Source organism: Macrobrachium rosenbergii, chromosome 25, assembly GCF_040412425.1.
Source record: "Macrobrachium rosenbergii isolate ZJJX-2024 chromosome 25, ASM4041242v1, whole genome shotgun sequence".
Taxonomy (NCBI): Eukaryota; Metazoa; Arthropoda; class Malacostraca; order Decapoda; family Palaemonidae; genus Macrobrachium; species Macrobrachium rosenbergii.
Window position 1 is genome coordinate 36626299 of NC_089765.1, and position 22701 is coordinate 36648999.

General features: G+C 37.1%; 1 protein-coding gene across 4 annotated transcripts in view; it reads right to left on the bottom strand.

The window, feature by feature from the left end:
- The window catches only part of pps (protein partner of snf), a 283257-nt gene that overhangs the window by 78471 nt on the left and 182085 nt on the right, over positions 1 to 22701 (bottom strand). For 2 of the 4 annotated variants that reach the window (XM_067127352.1, XM_067127350.1), the window contains exons 9-10: positions 18155 to 18519; positions 17650 to 17763 (exon numbers count right to left, since the gene is read on the bottom strand). In XM_067127352.1, coding sequence (XP_066983453.1) covers positions 17650 to 17763; positions 18155 to 18519 — 479 coding nt within the window. The remainder of the gene's footprint in view (positions 1 to 17649; positions 17764 to 18154; positions 18520 to 22701) is intronic. The other 2 variants (XM_067127353.1, XM_067127351.1) reach the window with 1 other exon arrangement.

The window sequence follows — 22701 nt, forward strand, 5'->3', positions numbered from 1 at the left end:
ATGGGTGAAGAAGTGTTACAAACATTTCCTTAGACCTGTACATCATTGCCAACCATCAATTATCTGTTTTTCAGTTTTTTGAAATCTAAATATTATATACATATCTTTGGCCCCTGGGATCTGGTTGTGTCGCGCTTCGTATAATGTCTATTTGGATAATCGAGGGACTACTGTATACAGGATAATCGAGGGATTACTGTATACAATCTTCAGACATTAGGAAATAGAGAACAGAGTTTTTCATGTGCTATTGCAACAAGTTCTACACCAGAAGGAAATCAGGCAGAATTACTACCTAGTGTAGCCTTGGTAATTGTTTGCAATTTGCGATGCTCTTTTAGACTTGATATGCCATTTGCAAGGGAACTTTCATATGGGTTTTCAGTGCAAAGTAATTCAAATAAATTTTAGTGCTGTTTTCAAATTAGTAAATCACAGGGCACTTATTCGTAAACTTCAGAATCTTGGAGTGGGTGGTTGTGATTTAGAATTACTTCGATATTTCCTTACAGGTAGGCAACAGCGAGTTGCTGTGGGATGGGATCTTTGGTGAGCCAAGACCTATCATATCTGGAGTTCCACAGGGCAGTGTTCTTGGTCCACTGTTATTTTTAGTGTATACCAGTGACATGGTTGTTGGCCTGGAAAACAAGACTGTTCAGTATGCCGACGATGCAATGCTTGTGGCTGTCGTAAAGTCTCCACTTATGAGAAATGAAGTTGTCCTCAGCCTCAATCGGGACATGGACAGGATCAGGGAATGGTGTAGTCAGTGGGGTATGAGGCTGAACTCCAGTAAGACGAAAACACTATTGATTAGCAGACCTTGTACAGATTTCCCACCCCATCCTCCCCTTCAGGTGGATGGAACTGTGCTGAATGAGTCTTCAGCTTTAACTATTCTAGGTGTACCTTTTGGCTCATATCTAATTTTTGAGAAACATCTACTGAAAGTTTCAGCAATTGCTGCATGAAAGTTAGGTATTGTTTGCAAGGCGTCATATATTTATAACAGAGATAAAATCAGTGCAATCTGTTTTAGGTCATTTGTACTTCCTTTACTGGATACTTTCTCCGGTGTGGATGTCTGCTTCTGCTAGAGTTTTTCTCTTTTAGATAGAGTGGTTCATGGTGGAGGTTTGTTTCCTAATAGTAGCAGTTATGGCTTGGACCATTGACAGATGGTCTCTTGTTTGTCAATTTTTCATAAGTTGTATTCCAACAGAGATCGTTCACATTCAAAACTGATCTCTGATCTCTTTCCTTTATCTGCCAAGATCAACCAGATTCGCTGAACAGCAGCACCAATATGCAGTACATGTGCCTCGCTGCTGAGCTTCTCAGTTCCAGAGGTCCTTTATTCCTAACACTGTTGGACTGTGGAACAGCCTCCCAGAGGATGTCATACAACTGGAACTTCAGAAGTTCAAGCGAAAATGAAAAGCATTGCTACCCTAATACTATTCTTCTTGCATTTTGATACATTTTTATATATATTATTTTTGTCTTTTTAATAAGGGGTATCTTTCTTCATTTCCCTTTACTTCCTCTTACTTCTTCCTAATGAGCACCATATTCTAAGGAAGCTTGAATTTCAAGTCAATGGCCCCTGTGGGCTTGTTCCATATGAACAGGTTTCAAGAAGAAGAAGAAGAAGAAGAATATTGGTAGGAGACCCTCTTTCAAACATGTACTATTCAAAGAAAGAAATAGCTGCATCAGCTGCATTGATCTTGTATAGAGTCTTCTCTATTTTCCTTATACAGGCAGTCCCCGGTTATTGCTGGGCTCGATTATCGGCGATCCAGTTTTTCGGGGCTTGTCTAGCGATGAAAATCTGCAATTTTTGGTGCCAATATGTGCTGATTTCTGCTTACTGGCACCGATACATACCTAACAGAGGCGCCAATAACCGAAAATCGGGGATTTTCGCTTATCGTCATGCCGTTGGGACAGGAACCCCACCAATAACCGGGGACTGCCTGTAATAGTTTTCTCTCTGTTACTGCAACTGGCAAGTAATGCGCCAATGTGATTCATCAGAAGGGAGTTAATTTCCAGGGATTTCTACATACATCTATTTGGAGTAATTCAACTATCGTGGGCATAGCCCATAAGGTTATATACACTGTATACTGATAGGTTTAAGTCAAATTAGGCTGCATGTCGAAATCTTGAAGTGGCCAACATTTCCCCCAGATTCATCCGAGTATGATCACAGCAGTGGATTGGAGTAGACTGGTGATGCTAGAGGGATCTAATCTATAGATAGTCGTAGGTCAGCAGGGGGTTTGCCTCATGCTGATTTGTCATTGGCTGGTGGCCTCCTATTGGCTGGAGAAAGCTTTTCTCACGTCGACTCAGTGTTGAAGGTCAAGCTGCTGCAGCCTAGCAGACCGTCGAGGGAGGGGCATGACGTTACTGGGTGGTGCGTGACGTTGAGTGATGTCACGGCGGCTCAAATTTTTATTGGCTGCTGGGTTGCCCATCTCATCAGGTATTTGTTGTGTGACTCACGGCAGCTCGAATTTTCACTGGCTGCTGGGTGGCTTGTCTCATCGGGTATCCATGGGACAGAGGTGTCGCTCGGTCTGGTATTACTGACTTGTCCTGGTATATTTCTTCTCAAGTTGGTGGGGAGGAAGAGCACGTCCTGCATTTTATTCAGTAAGGGCTTCTCTTATTGAATTGAATAAGGAGTGGCTCTAGCAGTCACAGACTTCGCTGGTCAGGGGCCCTCCCATTATCCTGGTGTTTTTGATAATACTGTCGTGGGAGATGGCTTCCTGATGTGCGATCCTGGTGTGGTTTCCTGTGCATGACACGAAATTCTCTTGGACAGCTTCATTATAGTAATTCCAATGTAAGAGCCAGGATATCCACGGGCAAGGCATGAAAATTGGTAGACTACATTCGTCTGCTTCAAAGGATCTCTTGCTGGCGGGGTCGGATTGTTTTTCATGATTAGGTCCCTGGTACGTCAATTCTGACAGTAGATGACGAGTTTGAGTTCTTTGTCAGCTCCAATAGGGGTCACATTCTCCATACGCAAGATACATCGTCATTTTTGCAATGGCTAATCCACGCATTACAGCCATTGCATCCTGCGATCCTGTCCTGCATGATGCTCTAATGAGAAGGGCGAAACTAGTCGACACCCCACGAGAACTACCTCCTACACATCACTAAATCACCGGATGTGAATATCGGTCAATTGCTTGCAACCATTCCAGCACAAGAAAAGCAATTGATAAGACGGACTGAGCGCTTACTATTTAAAATAAATGCTGTTGAAACTGCCATTTTGTTTAACAAAACCTGTATTAAAGAAGGTCTTTTTCCTAATTTTACAAATAATAATAATGATAATAATAATAATAATAATAATAAGGTATTTCAATTCTTGTCAGTAGTAACCTTAAGGAGTTTAGCTATAAAAGTGTGGGTCCTATTAAAAATGCTGATTTCTTATTAGCTTCTGTAGAAACAAAGTGATACCATACTTTACTCTCCTTCTATAGACCTTTCCAATGTAGTTCTTGTATTAACCAACAACACATATTGCTCAAAGGCAAAAAAAGCTTCGTCAGAAAAATGCATGGATAACTTATAGTTAAAGATATAAACTTGGCAATTATGGACACTGGTCTAGGTTAATAATTTTTTAATGATGAAAGACCAATAATACGAAAAAGATAAAGATGGATTATATTCCCCATGTATGTACAAGGGAAAAAATCTCATTAAAGATCTAAAAATTTCATGTTTTTGCTTGAGATGTCATTGTCATGAAAATCAATGATATTCTATTGATTTCAGGTATTTAACAAAGCTCCTTTTTCTTCTTGAGAAGACATTTAGTCAGGAGAACGAATAATATGGCAACTATATCTTTCTAATAATTTGACAATGATATCTTCCTAAAATTCAGTTTTTACTTGGTTACTGAAATATGAAAACATTTTTGTTTAATAATGACTAAATGTTATCAACAGTTACCAATGACCAGTTTGCTTGAAACAATATGTTAAGTATACAAGTTTACTTTCCTGTTTCTGGCTTCCCTCCCTAATACACTAGCACATGTCAGTAAACATAGCCACATAAAAATTTCTGCTGAAAAAGTAATAAAAAATTTCATACATAACCATGTTTAACCACACCAAAGTCAGGAATGTTGTGATAACTAAGCTAAAAGTGCATTCAAGGTTCCAAATGAAAAGATATAGTTTTTTTTTTAATAAAGCGAAACTGATTTTTTCATAAACACCTCCCACTACAGTCTTTGGCCTAACTTACATAAAATAAAGTGGCAATTCTTTGCATGCAGTATTTGGATCCACCAGCACACAGCTATCAGAGCAGTGGGGCTAGGAGAAGTATATGATGCAAGTGATGTGGGTTTACACGAAAAAATACTCTCATTATTAAAAATTCTATGTTTCACCACATACTCATCGCTTCTATATAGTCTTAATCAAAATTTAGGAAGGAAATGCTAACTGCTGAATGCCACAGAAAGCTGACAAGTGATCCATAAGATCCATGAAACCACTTAGGGACTAAGATAAGGAACCAAAGGCTCTAGTAATTTCAGGTTACTAAGAGTTAAAATGAGTCCCTTAAGGTTTAAAAATAAGTTACTTGGATATTATGAAAATGATGATACTTCTCCTAAACTCTCTCTTGAAAGTAATACTTGGCCTGCCTACATTAAAATTTTGCAAAAAATAGACTAGTATCCTAGATGCCTACATTTAACATAACATTTTCAAAAACTAACCACAATAAAAAAATGGCAATTCAAGATAATTTGAATTTTTCCTAGATATACAAGCCCAATCTTTGACAGCAACTGGTCTAATAACTGACCTGTGTTAACAAGGCCTTTAACTAGCAGCAGGTGAGCGAGGGGATGGAAACAAACTCACTCGCCCGACTCATGTCTTCTTCATTCAGCAACAGGGCTCAAGTTTAATGAGTAAAAGTCTTCATGTTTGCATAACTCAAAAAAATACAAATTCTTTTGAGTCTGGGATTTGTTCCTACACGAATACAAATCTTTCTCTATCCTAGGGAGACCTACTCTTCAGGTGAGAGGTTGCACCACATGGAATGAAAATGGCATTGTTCCAAAGCAAACTGAACAAAAAGTTATCATCCTCCTTGGATGAACAATAAAGCTTTGCACCTATCTATCCCTCCCCCTTCCCATTAATGAAGCGAACAAAGCATCAAAACCAAATATAAGAGCTAGGTTGGGTGGCTCACCTGCATATGTCTGACCAGCACAAACACAGTTGTGGTATCTACAGTTAGGAAGGGTGCAAATGAGAGAGGGAGACCTGGAGTCTGAGGTATTTCTTAACTCAGTCCAACTGAGAACTTAAAGATGTAAACTTGTCTAAAGGTGGGAAAGCTACAATAATAGCATGACCACCAACACGTAATCAATGAACTTGAGCCAGGGGTGTACAGGTGTCATAATGTAAGTTAGAGGAAGGAAGCCAGTAGGTTAGGTACTAACTTACATCTTATCCATCCTAGTACCACTTCAAAGAGGTTAGTAATACAGTCCAACCTCTTAAAACTGGCATCCTTGGTTTTATGACACTTGGCTAAAGATGTTTACCAGATTTTTGGCGCCAGTAAGCAATTTATTGGCGTCAGTTGAGTATTTACTGGCATTGGTAGGTGTATTATCGGTGTTGGAGAGCGATTTTTGAGGCTGGTGAGTGGTTTATCAGCACCGATCAGCGCTTACAGAATCGCAAATGCCATTTACTACTTTAATTACTGTGTTGTTCCGGTTATTGATGATCTTCGGTTATCAGCGCTCAGCCGGGAACAGAACCCCCACTGTTAACCGGGGACTGCTTGTATAAGCATACTGTTGAACTCTGACCTCCTGGCACCTTTCAGTGTTTTCTGGCACTTTCAAAACTTTTCTGGCTTTTGTTTTCAACAAAAACATAAAAAAAATCTGCTGCTTTTGTTTCTTTAAACCTTCCCGTATGTGTGTGACAGAGATATTGTCATATTATTATCATATTATAGTTTATGAACATAGCAAAAAAGTGCCATTTGCATTCTTGTAATGTTTACATTCTTAAAATCATTGGCTGATTGTGTTTTACCAACATCATCATCAGCCATTACTTGCCAAACGAAATGCATTTCTTGTTTTTTTGGTAAATTATCAGAGCTGGGTTGAAAAGTACAACTTACTCTATTTATAAATGCAGTAAATTAAATGAAGTAAAGGTGTGATTTTGCCAATATCGGATGTTGCTTTTGCCTGTTCCAAAATTTTTGTGGCCTGCACATTATTCATTTCTTCAGCCACAGCTACAACAATAAATTTTGTGGCATACTTTCTTAATACTTTTTTCTCCATTGCGTTAAGGATGAATAAAGATTTATCTTATTTTTATTTATGGAAGTCACCACTGAAAATTAGAAATTTTTTTAACAAATTGACAACTGTAACACAACCCTTAATAAACGTGTGTTACGTTATGATAACTCACACTGGCAAACAGCAGTTTCTTGATTATGTCAGTACTTGCTGTTGTTTACGACAGTGTCTTGCACGCAATAGTAAGTGATTGTTAATTATAAGAAAGAGTAATGAATTCTTAGACAAGTCACAAGTTGTAAGCCTGATTTAATATACTATGAAGATTTGCATTTAACCTAATGAACTTGCGCTTCTAGGCCTATACAGTATATTAGTTAAAAGCTAACTCAGATATACCGTATTTGACGGCGTATAAGACGCATTAAAAAAAAAAAAAAAAAAAAAAAAAAAAAAAAAAAAGTCCTAAAAAATCCCCCTGCGTCCTATGTACATAATGTAGGCTCAAACTTTAAGAATTTTGGCTGAAATTATGCATGAAACGTCACATATATGTTGTAGCCTAGCCTAACATTCGGTGTTATCCTAATAACCTATTAAAAACCAAAGTTTATTATAATTATTTATCATTATCACACTTAACATCACCGCAATTACTAATGCTAGTATTATAATCATTATCTACGTTGTTATTATCGATATTTTCATAAAAATGTTTAATATCATTATCGTCGTCTACAGCGCATCGCCGCATTCCACATTTATAGACTTACAGTACGTGTGCTGCCACCTATTGGTGATTATCTCGGGCGCTTTACGGATAACAAGGCTTCGTTCAGTTGGTAGTTGGCAATTCCTGCTAACATTCTCTTTACGCATAACAACATGGCTTCGATCAATTGGTGGTTGACAATTCCTGCTACCATTCTCTTTAGGCATAATAACAAGGCTTCGTTGAGTTGATACTTCGTAACTCTTGCTAGCATTCTCTTTTAAGAATAATAACATGGCTTAGTTAAGTTGCTCACGAGACTCGAGCCGTTACATAGGAAACATTTTTATTTATTGGATTTTACCCCTGCAAATATGGATACGGGAAGCAAGAGGCAAAGTTACACTATTCGCTACAAACTTCAGCTGCAGTGGTGAAACGCAGTAAATTCCAGAGCTTGATTGCATACTTTTATAATATATAATGGATATATATAACATATATTACCATAGGTAACATCTTTATTAATGTTTTTGTTGATTCTGCCAGTAAGAAACAATGTTTACAAATGAATGTGTTGCAATCTATTGGTAAACCTATGAGGTTGCTTTCAGCAGCAGACGAAACATTCGATCGTAGTAAATGGCTGATTGTATAATACATATATATTTTGATAAATATAAATATGGTAAATAACTTCTTTATTAATGTTTTTGTTGAATCTGTTGGTAAGAAACAATATGCATATGATAACCTAATACTACAGTTTTTACTTACCAAAATCATATGAGCATAGGCTAGGAAACATTTTTTTTCCCGCAATGTCCTGCTGATATTGGGGTGCGTCCTATGCAGACATGCGTCTTATAAGCCATCAAATACGGTAATATGCAATATAAATGGTATTTACCGAAACTGAGTCAGGTATAGAAAGTCTAGCCTAGTGTAATCTACTATAAATACACCTCACTCTATACATGATGTCTATGATGAAATCATGTTTTGGATGAAATTTTAATGATCGGATGATACACGAGTACAATATATACGCAAATTATGGTTCTTTTGTATGCTTTTTATTCTTGAGTATCACAAAATATGTTCGTTGGAAATAAACTGCGCTTGTGCATTCACGGAGTAAGGTTCAGTTCTGAAATCTGAAAAAATCCAAATCTGAAATGATGTGTGTTGCCGCTCAAGAACTAATGGCAGCTGATTCAAAAAGTCCTGGATTATGGGAGTTGCTGGGCCATGGAGTGCTGGATTTAAGAGGTCTGACTATGCCCTGTGAAGAAGCAGCAAGCAGAGTTCAGGTCCTTTTCCTTGCTAAAACAACTGGAGTGATTGCTCAAGGACACAAGGTCAGATGGAGAGATACCAAGGTCTTCTTACAGCTGTTCTGCATTTATAAAAGATGCAATAAGAACCATGGTTGACAGTACTGTAGTGCCTGGGGAACTGCAAGCTGTTTTCTGCTCAATTTTTCAGGGAAGAGAATGGGGCAGGAACACTCCCTGTGAGGAAGATAAATGAACCCTGTTAGTACCTCAGGAGGAGGAAGAACTGAGAGGGTTGTAGTAGTTACCATGGGAAGACTGGCGGAACCATAACAGTTTGTTTGACTGAAGCTGAGAGCTAGTTTAGCCAAATGGGTAATTATTGTGGAAAAACATATATAGGATGACATGTCTTCCTTTTTCCTGAGTGAAACTCAGTTACATAGGGAGACATGAGATAATTTTCAGTCCTTCATTAATGGAAGGAGAAACCAAAGTTTTCCTAACCACAAGAAGTCTGGTTGCCCAAAGGAAAACTGATGAATACTCTACTTCCCAAACTCTAACACAGGAGAGGGAGCGAGGTTACCAGGGAGGACATGTAAGAAATATAGAAGTAAAGAACCTCCAACCTCACAGACACCATGGATGATGCCCATCACCAGGAAATCGTTCTTGAAGGGAGTCTGAGAGAACAGACTGATGAGGATCATAGTTATATGAGCTATTTCTCCTGGTACTCTGTCTCCAAAGGGAGCAAAACTGGTGCTCTTATCAGACAGAGAAAAAGAACCTCTTCATTACCGTTATTAGGCAGCAATAGACAGGATGACCAAGGGTTGTGAAATGGTGTTTTAGCCTTGTCTATGAAGTCATTTACAAACAACAAAACTATGGAACTAAAGCCTTGTACACCTAACCAGAGAGTGTGTAAATCTAACTAGTCTTCGGCAGTAATAGGTCTGGATAACTTCCAAAATACTTTCTTCTCAAAATCCAGCATAATTTCTTGAAGTTCTACTCAAAATCTCACGTGCAAACTACATAGCTTAAAGAATTGGTAGATGACTGCTCTGTATTCCTTGATAGCCAAGTCTAACAATTTCTTGTCTAAGACACAGGAGGAAATCTAAAATTAGAGCTAGCTCAACACTGAGTCTGGGTATAACTTGATGGTACAAGCTCTGCCAGGTATGGCAACAGCTTATGCTACATCTGCTGAAGACCTATTTCTGAGACTTTGCTGGGTCGCCTTCAAACATGAAACCAACGTTCCCAGATTCCTGTGGATTTCTAAGTGTGTGACTGGAAGAGCAATGTCTCCCACTTGGGAACCTCCTGCAGTTGTCATTCAACCAGGATCATTTATCAGTGAATCACTTGTGTTGTGGCTGAAATGGGGTTATCTGGGTTCCAGTCAGACTATCAGAGTCCCAAGGCTTACCTGTGACTTACATTGTACTTTCTACCTTGCCTACTACAGTCCCAATAATAGGAGCTTCATCTCATTTATCAAAGTACTTCATATTCCTAACCAAAACTCGTAGATGGGACCAATCCTAAGAGTAAAATAAAGGAGAAATTAACTCATTAATATCAGTGCTCAATCTACTGAAGGTTACCATTTTGTTGGTATATAGATTTGTAATGAGCTAAAAAGGCAAGGGGCAGGTCAGTATCTAGAGATCAAACATATACAGACAGTCTGCAGGTTATGATGGGCTTGGCTTACAATGTTCCGAGTTTATGACGCTCTTCAAATATATTCATCAAAAATTATTTTCTGGGTTACAATGCGTGTTCCAGGTTTACGACACTGACAATGCCGATCCGATGGAAGAAATATGGCTCCAAAATGGCTGAATGGTCAAAGTTTGGTTTTTTGTTGAAAAACTTAATAAAAATGCACAAAGGATTAAAAGTAAGATTTTCTTACGATTTTCGATGGTATTTCGGATGACACCAGTCCGACGCTAATCGGAAGAAATATGCATCCAAAACAACAGAATGGTCAATATTTGGTGGGTTCTTTTAATGAAAAACCCAATAAAAATTCAGGATTCAGTGTTTTCAAGACACCCTAAGGATTAAAAGTAAGGTTTTCTAAAGATTTTTGACGGTATTTCAGACAACAATGATCCGAATGGAAGAAATATGCATCCAAACCAGCAGAATGGTCAATATTTGCAGATTTTCTTTATGAAAAACTCGATGAAAATGCAGGATTCGTCGTTTTCAAGACAACCAAAGGATTAAAAGTAAGGTTTTCTTACAATTTTTGACGGTATTTCAGACGACACCGATCCAAATGGAAGAAATATGCATCCAAACCAGCAGAATGGTCAATATTAGGAGGGTTTTTTTAATGAGAAACTCAATGAAAATGCAAGATGTTTTCAAGACACCCAAAGGATTAAGAGTAAGGTTTTCTTACGATTTTCGACGGTATTTCTGATGACAGTATTTCTGAATGGAAGAAATATGCATCCAAACTGGCAGAATGGTCAATATTTGAATGATTTTTTTAAAGAAAAATTCAATAAAAATGTAGGACTTGTTGTTTTCAAGACATCCAAATGATTAAGAGTAAAGTTTTCTTATGATTCTTGACAGTAATATTTCGGATGACTTCGTCCAACACATTCCACGGTAGAAAATTAACATTCGCAGATTTTTTCAAAGAGCAATATTCACGAATTACTAATTTTTGTTTTATTTTCAAGACTAAATACATTTTCTATGATAAAAAAAATGACTTCCTAATTTTCAAATATTAAGATAAATAAACAAGGCAAATTAAAATTAAAACCCTGAGAAATCACTAAACTGCTTACCAGTGTAATCACTTCATTCAACCCCTCTCTCTCTCCCCAGTGCATAATTTCACTCTTTTGAGATTTAAGTAAGGCCAACCACCCATATCTCTCTCTCTCTCTCTCCCCAAATAATTCACGAATAATTTGATTTTGAGATTAAGTAAGAACAACATCCCATGTCTGTCTCTCTCTTTGTACTGCATATATCCTTTAATGAAAAATGGATTACTGTATATAAACATAAAAATTTACCAAATTTCCATCATTGGTTGTGTTACAATTTATTTTATTGCTTTGCTCCATGACGAGAGAGAGAGAGAGAGAGAGAGAGAGAGAGAGAGAGAGAAAGAGAGAGAGAGAGAGAGAGAGAGAGAGAGAGAGAGAGAGAGAGAGAGAGAGAGAGAGAGAGAGAGAGAGAGAGAGAGAGAGAGAGAGAGTTTTATAAATGATTTACTTATTAATAGAGAGAGTTTTATAAATGATTTACTTATTAATAAGTACTAATTTTCAAATACTAATAATATTAAACAATAATAATAATATACTGTAATTATAATATTTATGTATTTTTATTGTAAATCATTTCAAATTTTAAACAAAGAAATGTCATCCCCATCTTTTGCCCAGGGCTTTGAAGCTGTGGGGGAGGGTGGAACTGTCAAATACGAATGTCAAATTACTTGACATCTCTGACAAAGGGTAGAGGATCATTTCTTCCTTCCTTTCTCTATCTCGCCAAAGGGTAGAATGTGAAAAGTGGATAAATAGATAGTTCAGCCTCCCCCCCCCCTTCTCTCTCTCTCTCTCTCTCAGGAAAAGATACTGCTAATTTGACTCTCTTACATAAGCATACTGCTTGTGTGTGTGTGTGTGTGTGTGTGTGTGTTCATAGTGTTTAAAAAATGCGTAGTAAAGGTAGTAGTACATCTTTGGAAGACAAAGAAAAAGCATACTTTTTTTGTTGTCAGTTGCAGTAAAGAAAAATGGATTAACATTTCTGGAGAGATTAAAGAGATAAACCTCTCTCTCTTTTGCCCGTGCTGGCACAAGAATGGCTGAATGTGTAAGTTGTAGTGGTAACTCTCTCTCGTTGTGGCTGGAAAAGGGTACTAATGTTTATGACTTTAAAATGATATTAATAATATAATTTCAAAGATTAATACAGTAGTAATAGGATAATAATTTATGGTATATTTGATATAGGATGATACTTTCAGTATACATTTGGTATTTGAACTTTCAAGAGAGGCAGCCATAAACATTTTTAAGAGCGAATTTTTGCTTTCCTCAGGATTTTGCATTTCTGCAGTAAGTTCTGGAACCTATTCCCACATAAAAATGGGGGAGCACTGTAGTTTTGTGAAATTCCAAGTCTTTTTCTGGTAGATAGGCAGTGAGGCAAGCACAGTCTCTCTCTCTCTCTCCAAAACAGCAGAATGGTAAAATTTTGGAGGTTTTTTTTATGAAAGACTTAATAAAAACACAGGTTATGTTGTTTTCAAGATACCCAAAGGATACTCAAAGGTTAAAAGTATGGATTTCTTACAATTTTCAACGGTTATTTAGGTTTACGATGATTTTTGGCTTATGACCCGGCGTTAGGATGGAAACTCCATCGTAAACCGAAGACTGCCTGTACATAAATGACCAGTGCCCATGGCCTGCCTACACTCATGGGAGACCTAAAGGGGCAAGGCAAGGGCTGCTACAGTTTTAGAATGTTGACCTATTTGGGTCCCTAGACCACTGCCTCATAGCTCACAAGAACTTTAAGGTGGTGTGCAGGTAAAAATTCATCACAACCTGGACAAGGTTTCAGTAAGGGCCTATAGTGTGCAAGTTAGCAACAATGCTGCTAGGCTACAATGACCCTGGTCCTTAGCCAACTGGTACGTCAGGGCAGGAATCTGACTGATAATGGGGCTCGGGGTTACCTCACTTGTGTGCTCCGACATTCCTGTAGATGTACCCCAGTTGGCTAAGAGGCTCAATGCCACCCTAACCCCTTAAGTCTCGGGGAGCAACAGCCTGAAGTCGTCAGCAGAGTTCCTGAAGGCCCTAAGAGTGGTGGCCCACCGAGGATGTATTGCTTCGATGGATGTGGAGTCCCTCTTCACCAATGTCCTTGTCGATGAGACCATCCCGATGAGCCTGGACTGTGTGTATAAGGACCCCACCACCCCATCCCTGAACATCCCTAAGCATGCCCTCCTGGAAATATGCAGGAAAAAGGCCTCTTTCTCCAACCATCGTGGCCGTATGTACACCCAATTCGACGGGGTGGCGATGGGTTCTCCCCTTGGAGTCCTCTTCACCAATTTCTATATGGGCACCGTGGAGCAAAGGGTATTCGAAGACACAGACCAACCAAGTATGTACATGCGCTATATCGACGATACCTTCGTCAGCACCAATTCACAACAGGAGATAGAGAACCTGAGACGTGCTTTCCACAACCATGACTGCCTCAGTTTCACCATCAAACATAGCCAAAACCGCTGCCTCCCCTTCCTTGACGTCCTTGTGGAGTAGAGAGAAGCGCCTCTCTCTACAAAGGTCTACACGAAGCGGACAAATCTGGGTATGTGTATGAACGGGGGGAAACGAGTGCCTTGAAAGGTATAAGTGCTCCACCATCAGCGTCTATAACAGAGCTCTTCTATGGACAATTTTATCATAAATATAAAGAAGATGAACGTGCCCTCAAGAACATCATCGACAATAATGTTTGCCCCGCTGACCCCAATAAGAATATTCATCTGGTCACTTATTACAAGAACAAAAAGACGAGCAGCCTGGTGATGCATAACAATCCAGCGCACCACCCCTCAACAAGACCCCTTGTAGAAAACCGTGGTATACAGGTACTCATGCCCCATCCAAGGATGCCCCGGTTCTTACATTGGTATGACCACCATGCATTTCTCCTATCGGATTTCCTGCCACCCCCAAGAGGGAGCCAACTTTAACTATGGCAGGACCGCCCAAAACCAGAGAACTGCAAGGAAAGATATAGTCACGAATATGGGAATAATTGACCAAACTATGGACCACCACCGCCTGCGCCTCTTGGAAGCACTGCACATCGGGAAGGAGAAACCAACCCTCAACATTACGCAGGAAACCTTTCTCCTCCCCACGGCTGCCAGGAGACCTGCCCCGAGCAACCTCCATAGCGAGCAAGCAAAACAAAATTCCACATTTGAGGCTCGGAATTCTCTCATTCATCCCTAGCACTACAATGCTGCTCGCACGCTAGACGAGCCCCGAACATCAACACGGGAGAGAAGGCTCTGCCTGAGATGACCTGCCCCGGGCAGCCAATCATAATTCAGCATCGATCAAGACCTCCCCCATAAATACCAAACCAAGCACCTTGTTTCTCCAGATCCTTCTCAACCACGTCCAGAGGATGGCCAAAATGCTGGTCGATACATGTCGACGGTACCACAACCTGAGGTAGAAGAACCTGAATCCAGACCACGAAGGAATCCACAGATTTCTGATTGAATATTTCAATAAAAGACTTCCCGCATTCCACACACTATTCTTTTTCCAATATGAATATTGGCCAGTTGCTGACCAACATCACTGAGCCTGAAAAGTGACTTATAAGGAAAATAGAAAAGATCCTGTATAAGATAAATTTGCATATTAGACCCATCCTTTTCAATATCATCATTATTATTATATATTCAATCTTAATAATCTTAATATTTGAAAATTAGTACTTATTAGGCAAATCACTTATTTACCAAACAAAAGCAACATACGTACATGAGAGAGAGAGAGAGAGAGAGAGAGAGAGAGAGAGAGAGAGAGAGAGAGAGAGAGAGAGAGAGAGAGAGAGAGAGAAAGAGAGAGAGAGAGAGAGCTACTGCTGTTATTCAATTTTGTTAAACTTAATATTAACATTTGAAAATTAGTAGGTACCGTAAATCATTATTTTATCATAACATGTACCCCCTAAAAATGCTTATACTATCATCCTGAAACACTTATATATCATTTTAATATAATTTCAAAAGTACTTTAATATAATTTTAATGTTTCAATACAGGCAGTCCCCAGTTTACGACGGGTCAGGCTTACGATGTTCCGAAGTTACGACGCTTTTCAAATATATTCATCAAAAATTATTTTCCGGTTTATGACGCAAGTTCCAGGGTTACGATGCGTTGTACGCCAATCCGACGGAAGAAATATGGCTCCAAAACGGCAGAATAATAAAAATTTGGAGTTTTTTTGTGAAAAACTCAATAAAAATGCAGTTTACATCATTTTCAATACACCCAAAGTATTAAAAGTAAGGTTTTCTTAGGATTTTTGACGATTTTCAACGAATTTTCGGTTTACGAAGCAGCGTAAAAATGGAACCCCCCCTTGTAAAGCGGGGACTGCCTGTAGTATCAATTCTGAGCATCCATCTTCACTTTCATGAGGTCAGGTCTGTCCTGAACGGGGGGGAGAAAACCAGTTTCTCTCTCTCATTGAGTTACGTATTATTTAATCTTAAGAGTGTTGTTATTATTGTTATTGTTATTATTATTATTAATCTTAATATTCAAAATTTAAATAATTTACCATAAAAATTGTATTTAGTCATGAAAATAACATCAAAATACACTAACTAGTGAATATTTCCCAATGAAAAAGTCTGCAAATTGCTGAATTTTTCCCAAATAATTTAGATACATTCCATAGAAATCCCGTAAATCAGCGAGTCAGTGAATTGTGAGAATGCAAATACAGGGGGTTTACTGTATATGCAATGCTGCAAAAGAAAACTGAAATCCAGAAATATGTAGTAAATTAAAGCATACATCACACAAGCAGAGAAGGTAAACCACACACTTGTAAACCAACTGGAAAGTAGTAGTACTTTAAATGAGAACAGCTCCACTGAAGCTACTTCAATTCCTATTTAGCCCTTTTTAAGATTCAAATGACGTTAACAGCTGTTACCCCAATGTCCACTATTGAGATCCTGATGACAGCAAATGACTTAATCCAAACAAACTTTTTGGCTAATTTTACCCCGACATTTTTATTTTTGTCTTTTTCTATTTTAGAACCTATACAATCAAAGAAAATGAAAGCATCTTAAAAGAGCATTATATCATGAAATAAATTTACAAAGAGTGATACAGAAAAATTACAGCTCCATCCATAAAGTGGTCATTGTGATTTGCCATACTTGAGTTTTGGGAACTCCCACCCTTAAGAAAATCTCTAAGGACTGAAGACTAAGTCCAATATGACTTTGATTAAGAACTTGCTCTGATCTTCCAAGACCAGGAAATAACAAGTGTAAAGCAATGGCTTGCATGCCTTTGACCAAATTACATACTACAGTATACTGTCTTTATAGCTTAATTTATAAAAGGTGACTACCTCATGAATGCTACCACAGTAAACAGTATACCCAGCAACTGCCCAATTAATTACAGCTACGGTAATTTGCCTTATTTGTTTCCTAATGCCAACCTCTTGCTCATTAACTTTGTTACACATATATAATGGGAGTATGAATTGCTTTTTCAACTTCAAAAGTAGGGATATCAACTTTCTACTCAAAATCAGGTTCTAAAATGTTTTAGTTTTTCACTCAAAACTTTTGAGCAATTTAATTTCATGCAGTCAAGGACGTTATGTACCCTAAGTAATGCAATGAGACCACCTGGTAGCATTTTTAAGCCTCTAATGAACACTTCACCATGCCTGTTGATCCTGAAACAAATAGTTTTCATATTTTTATCCTTTCCTCTAAATATCTTTGCTAAGGTTCCAATTTTGCTTCAACTTTTCATTTGTTTTTGAAGAACCAACATTTTTTGCCTTTTCAACTGCAAAACCGGTAGTACTGAATCTTGTTTTGTTTTTTTCACTTACAAGGCACCTATTTTGGGAAAGCCAAAATAACACATGTATATAGGCTTTGCATCAATCTCATACAAACCAACTAATAACTTGAAGGCTAAAAGGTTAAACTTGGAAGTTACAAACACAAAAAAGAAATGATCTACACTAGCAAATGAATATGACGTGCTATGGAATGTGTTGCTGAGCAATTAGTGCTTTCAACCTCTAGGTAAGTTCATTGCTATTTGTATCCCTATGAAATTATTTTTAGTCAGTGAAATTTCACCTGCCTACAAACCAACTACCTATGAACAAAACTTCTAGGGTACTTCTACCACTGTAAAAATTAAACTAAAATGGCCAACTGAAAGATCTACCAACTAATGTGTTCACTTAGTTGATTCTCTAAGATTACGTTATTTATTAACATTCCACAATGTTATGATGATGGTGTATTCTACTGAACTAAACTAGGTTCATCTTAGGCTTAGCTTTAATGATTTGTTTTTTTCCATCTTAATTTATATATTCTATTGTGGCTTGTTAATAAATAGCAAACTTGAACGTACTTGTCCCAAGTAAGACATCATACAATTATCAAGAGCAGCCAAGCAGAAGACAAACCTTGTCAGTTTTTCCCATTATTTTAAGGGACAATTGTGCATGCTTGAGAACACACTCGTTGCTACAGTAGATCCAGTCAGGTTTTCGAGGCCTATTGCACGACTCTAGCACACACTGCAGAGGTGAGAATTTGATGAGCAACACCAATGAATAACACAACTCGAGTTCATGAAATACTCAGTCAAGTGCATAATAATCATGGTAAAAAAAGTGAAAAAAATACACAAAATTAAAACAGAAGCACAGCGCATCATTAATTTGGGAAGAAATTCCAGACAAACAGTAAATATCTGAACACTGTGTACTTATCTAATAAACAGAAGGCAGAATTAAACAGTGTTGCTAGCTAGTATATTCTAAAACTCAAGAAGTTTACTCAAAACGTAAACAAAATAAACAAAAAAGCAACAGCTCATAACAATGTTCATGTTACGGTAATTAGAAATCACAGAGAAATACAAGTTACAATATATACCTCTCTGAGTAATATGTAAGGTAAGCTTACTTTGGGTTCCTCTTCTGAAATTCTGTTGAATGTTGATGATGATGCTGACGTTTCAGTCATATCACTATCCTCATTTTCCACAGGAGTTTCTTCCACGTTTTTCAAAGATGATAAGCTTTCTACTTTCTTCCCACCCTGGGATACTTTTTTAGGTGCTACTGGACTGATCTGCAATTCCTTTTTCCCCTCACTCAAAGCCTTTTTGGCCTCAGGTTTGCCTTTGGATGCAGGAGTACTCCCTAATGCAATCACAGACACAGGTTCTTTTTTCTGTGGTACAGAAATACCAGTACTCTTCAAGGCTTTCTCAGCTTTTTTACACTTGGGGCAAACCCACTCCTGACGTTCATCTTCCATTTGCTGACCTGATGATGAAGTTTATAATAAAGTCAAACAATCAACAATGTTCACTGGCAATTATGTTCTTGAGATTATAAATTCCTTAATTACTACTTAGGAAACATGTTAAAGGGGAGAAAACATAAGCAATATAAATTAACATCATGTGAGAAAAATACAGTACAATAAAATTAACAGCCTTTTATCTTTAATAACCTCTAGAAAAGAGAAAACTTGCATTTTTTATTTGGTCTATGCCTGGCAACAGGCCTAACATGCAAAACACAATAAATTTCAAGTTGAGTGTGTAGTGTTTACAGTAACATTGCTAAAAGTCACGCCATCAGCCCAGGAAAAAACAGCTAATAAAAACTTACAAATTTACAAATCACTACAAACCAACATTAGTATGAAGAATAGGAATAAAGTATATACATCCATAAATGAATAGCAATTAATAGCATTACAAAGAAAATGAAAAATAATGCAAGCCCTACAAGAGCAACTCAGAAAAAGTCTGAGCACAACAGAGTTGCACGAAAGAATGAAACCATCAGAAAAAGTCTGAGCATAACAGAGTTGCATGAAAGAATGATACCATCAGAAAAAGTCTAACCACAAGAGTTGCACGAAAGAATGAAACCATGGGTGATGCTGGAGGGTGGTCTGGGTATGTGCAATGAGGCCATTTATCTTTTAAGATGTAACAAATTGGTGTGAATGGAGATGATTTGCAAGAAAGTAAGCTATTTGTGATTATAGGGCCAAGTAAGGAAACAAATTTTTCTCAATTTCAAGGCATTCTACGATAAAGTTTTTTACTTAAAGTTTCATCGAATTTTCATGTAAAGCCCTAAAAATTGCCAAAACATTCATCATTTCAAGGATATGCAATTTACTAAGTTTTTTTTTATGAAGATGTATTTGACCATAAATACAATGAATCCCAAGAGTTAAATACAAATCCAGTAAATGTAAACTTCCTTTTGGTGCTACATATAAATTAAAATATTTGTGAGAGTAGTTGCCACTGCCTAACATAAATACCAAAATTTGATTATCATCTCAAACATGTTGGCACATGAAATTTTAATGGCAAATATCATACTTATAGATATATTACAGTAATAATAATTTGCAAGGTAAATAAATCCTATATTAACTTTGTGTTTTGTTTAATAACACACTGACTTCCAACATAAAATGAAGCTTCTGCTTTCTGAATTTCCTTTTAACACTGCCAACCATTATTTTCAACAAATGAAACCCATACAGCTCCAAGATCGAGGAGTACTCACTTGTAAGTGATCAGCAAATAGGCTGTATGGTTACCTGATCAAACACTGCTTAGTAGTACTTAAGTTGATATTTTAGAAGTTCATACTTAGAAGCAAAGAAGTTTGAGATATGTAAAAACTGGGAAAACTTGCAGGCTAGTGTGGATACAATGGAAAATGGACACAGGCTTTATCTAAGAGGCTCAAATTGGATTTGATCTTTTAGTAGTACATTGACTCTACTGCTAGAACTAGTAGGTTGTAATCTAAAGGCAGAAGCTTTATTTTCATCTCAAATTAAACACATTAAAGCTAGCCACCTTACATGATTATGGGTCAAATCACCATTACTAGTGGCAGGAAAAAAGAAACAAAATTTTTGAGCAATTTTTAGGATAACTGATTCCAGTATTAATACTAAAAAGCTCTGTGTGGATATAGGGAGTCATACAAGAAATAACTAGCTTTCTGACAATAATGAAAATCATTAGGTACTGGATTATTTACAGAGAACACCGTCACATTTCCACGCATTTGTAACACTTCCCCAAATAACTTGTTTTTAAATGGTGGGTTGCAAACAAGATCTCATTCTGTCTCGATTCTAAAACATCACTGCAGTGGTTTACAACAACACGAATATAGGAGTTGCACAATAAATCTCAGTTTCTATTTTCTTGAAAATTATGATTACATGAACAGAATCCTTTCTAAGATATCCCATGAGTTGGGAGCAACTAGCTCAGGTTGTACTTATTTCAAATGTAACATACGCAGATTTTTTTTACAAGCAAAGAAATTAAAGAGTCACTCATTAAATCTCAGTTTCTACTGCTTTCTTTTATTTAAATTTATGCATAAGCTACTTTCTTTTATTTAAATTTATGCATAAGCTACTAAGGGAAACTAGTATTTTGTATTTAAAAAGCTAGGAAGATACAGAGTGGGTTTTTTGTGATTAACTGTGCACTCCATAATTAACTAATGGGAAAATTAGAGCAAGATAGGTAGAGTGCTACCAATGTGTAGTCTCATGCAGTGAACATTGTACAACATTGCTCATTAATGAAGTCTTGATTGTCTCACTTCATCCTCTTATGACACTAATCCCTTTTACTGCACATCTACTCCAAACTGAAGTCAGCAGCCTCATCCTTGTGTTAAGGGAGAGTGAACAACAGCAGCAGCAGAAAAAAAAAGGGGGGGGGGTACTGTGCGCTTATTACTTTCACAGCAACAGTTACGTCACTAGGATGGTTTCCCGAAAATTAACTACCCTATTTCTAACTCACCAAAAACCACATTTTACAACAACTCTGCTGCTGGTGGCTTAAATATTGTAAAAGAAATAACGTGCAGAACTTCCAACACCTAAGTTAAGAACATTTTTGTGTTAACCATAAAGCTTTATAGTTATCATAGAGATTGAAAATGAATAATAAAAGTTCCTTGATTATACATTATCCCTTATAAAAGGTCTCTGATTGAAAATTTTTATAAATTCTCTGAGAACCAGTTACTGAAGAGTTGGCCTGAATACATGGAAATATTTTGAAGGCAATGGGAGCAGACAAGTAAGAGAACATTATAACCTGTAATATGAAAAATATAGAGCAAGATTGCAGGAGACTGTAAAAAGATTTTAAGGAATATATGAAATGTAAGTGGCAAAAAGTTGTAGCTGGCACTAAACTGAAGCTGCAAAAGGGCCTTCAATATTAACTACAGTGGGATGCTCACACCACAAAGGCAGTACCCAGTGTGAAAATGCAAAGGTCTATAGAGCAGAGGTCAATAGGCAGATGATTATGGAAAATTATAATGATGGAAGAATTAATCAATTCCTAACCCAGCTGAATGAAAACACAGAAAGCATGTAGAAGAGCAAAAGGATAAAAAAAAAAAAAAAAAGGAAATATGCATATTAATGGGATGAGGGGACCAACAGAATATGTGACACCTGAGAATGTTAAGAGAACCTTTACTATGAAAATATGATTTCTTAAAACAGCTGATTATGAGTAATACTTAAGTTCAACCAAACCACTGAGTTAAGCTTAATCCTTTTGCCGCGAGCCTGTTCTTACCACTAATGACAAGAGCAGTGTCCTGCTAGTCACGTAACAAACTAATTTTCTTCCTTTTACATTTGTACTTCGATTCTTTGTTAATTTCATTACTGTTATAATATTACACTGTACTATTATAATGTTTTATTATAATAGTGCAATAAAATATGCAAATGATATGTAGGTAATTATCCCAATACTGTACTGAATTATGTAGCTGTTATTGGTGATTCATTTCAGTGTGATACCTCTCAAAGCATGGAGTGAGGTAATACCATTTTCGTTATTCAGTAAGAAAATATTTATTACAAACTTTGAATGCTTGCTCTTGGCCAATAACTTTGTCTGAAAACTAAAAAAAAAAAAATAAATAAATAAATAAAAAATAAAAAAAATAATAAAAAATGCAAAAAATTAAGTCTTGGCATTCTGTAAAAAAATTATATTTTCATAATTAAATTAAGTTTCATATATACTTACCAAGTAATTACATAGCTATAGTTTCTAACTTGCATGGCAGCTTTTATTTAAAAAATCGCAGCAGCGCTTTGATTGTTTAATGTACGTGACAGGCCCCTCCCACCACTGGGAATACTGGAAACGACTTAGCAGACAGCCTCATTGTGTTTGTGTCCTTATGTCCACCCAACAGGAGGAGGGCAGGCTCTGATTCTGTAATTCCTTGGTAAATATATATGAAACTTAATTTTATTGTGGAAATTTCATTTTCATATGAGTAACTTACCAAGTAATTACATAGCTGAATCCCACATTGTAAGGAGGGTGGGATACATGGACATATTCTACTTCAAAACATTAACGCATGGTAATGACTTTGAAATAGAAAAATTGCTAGCATTAA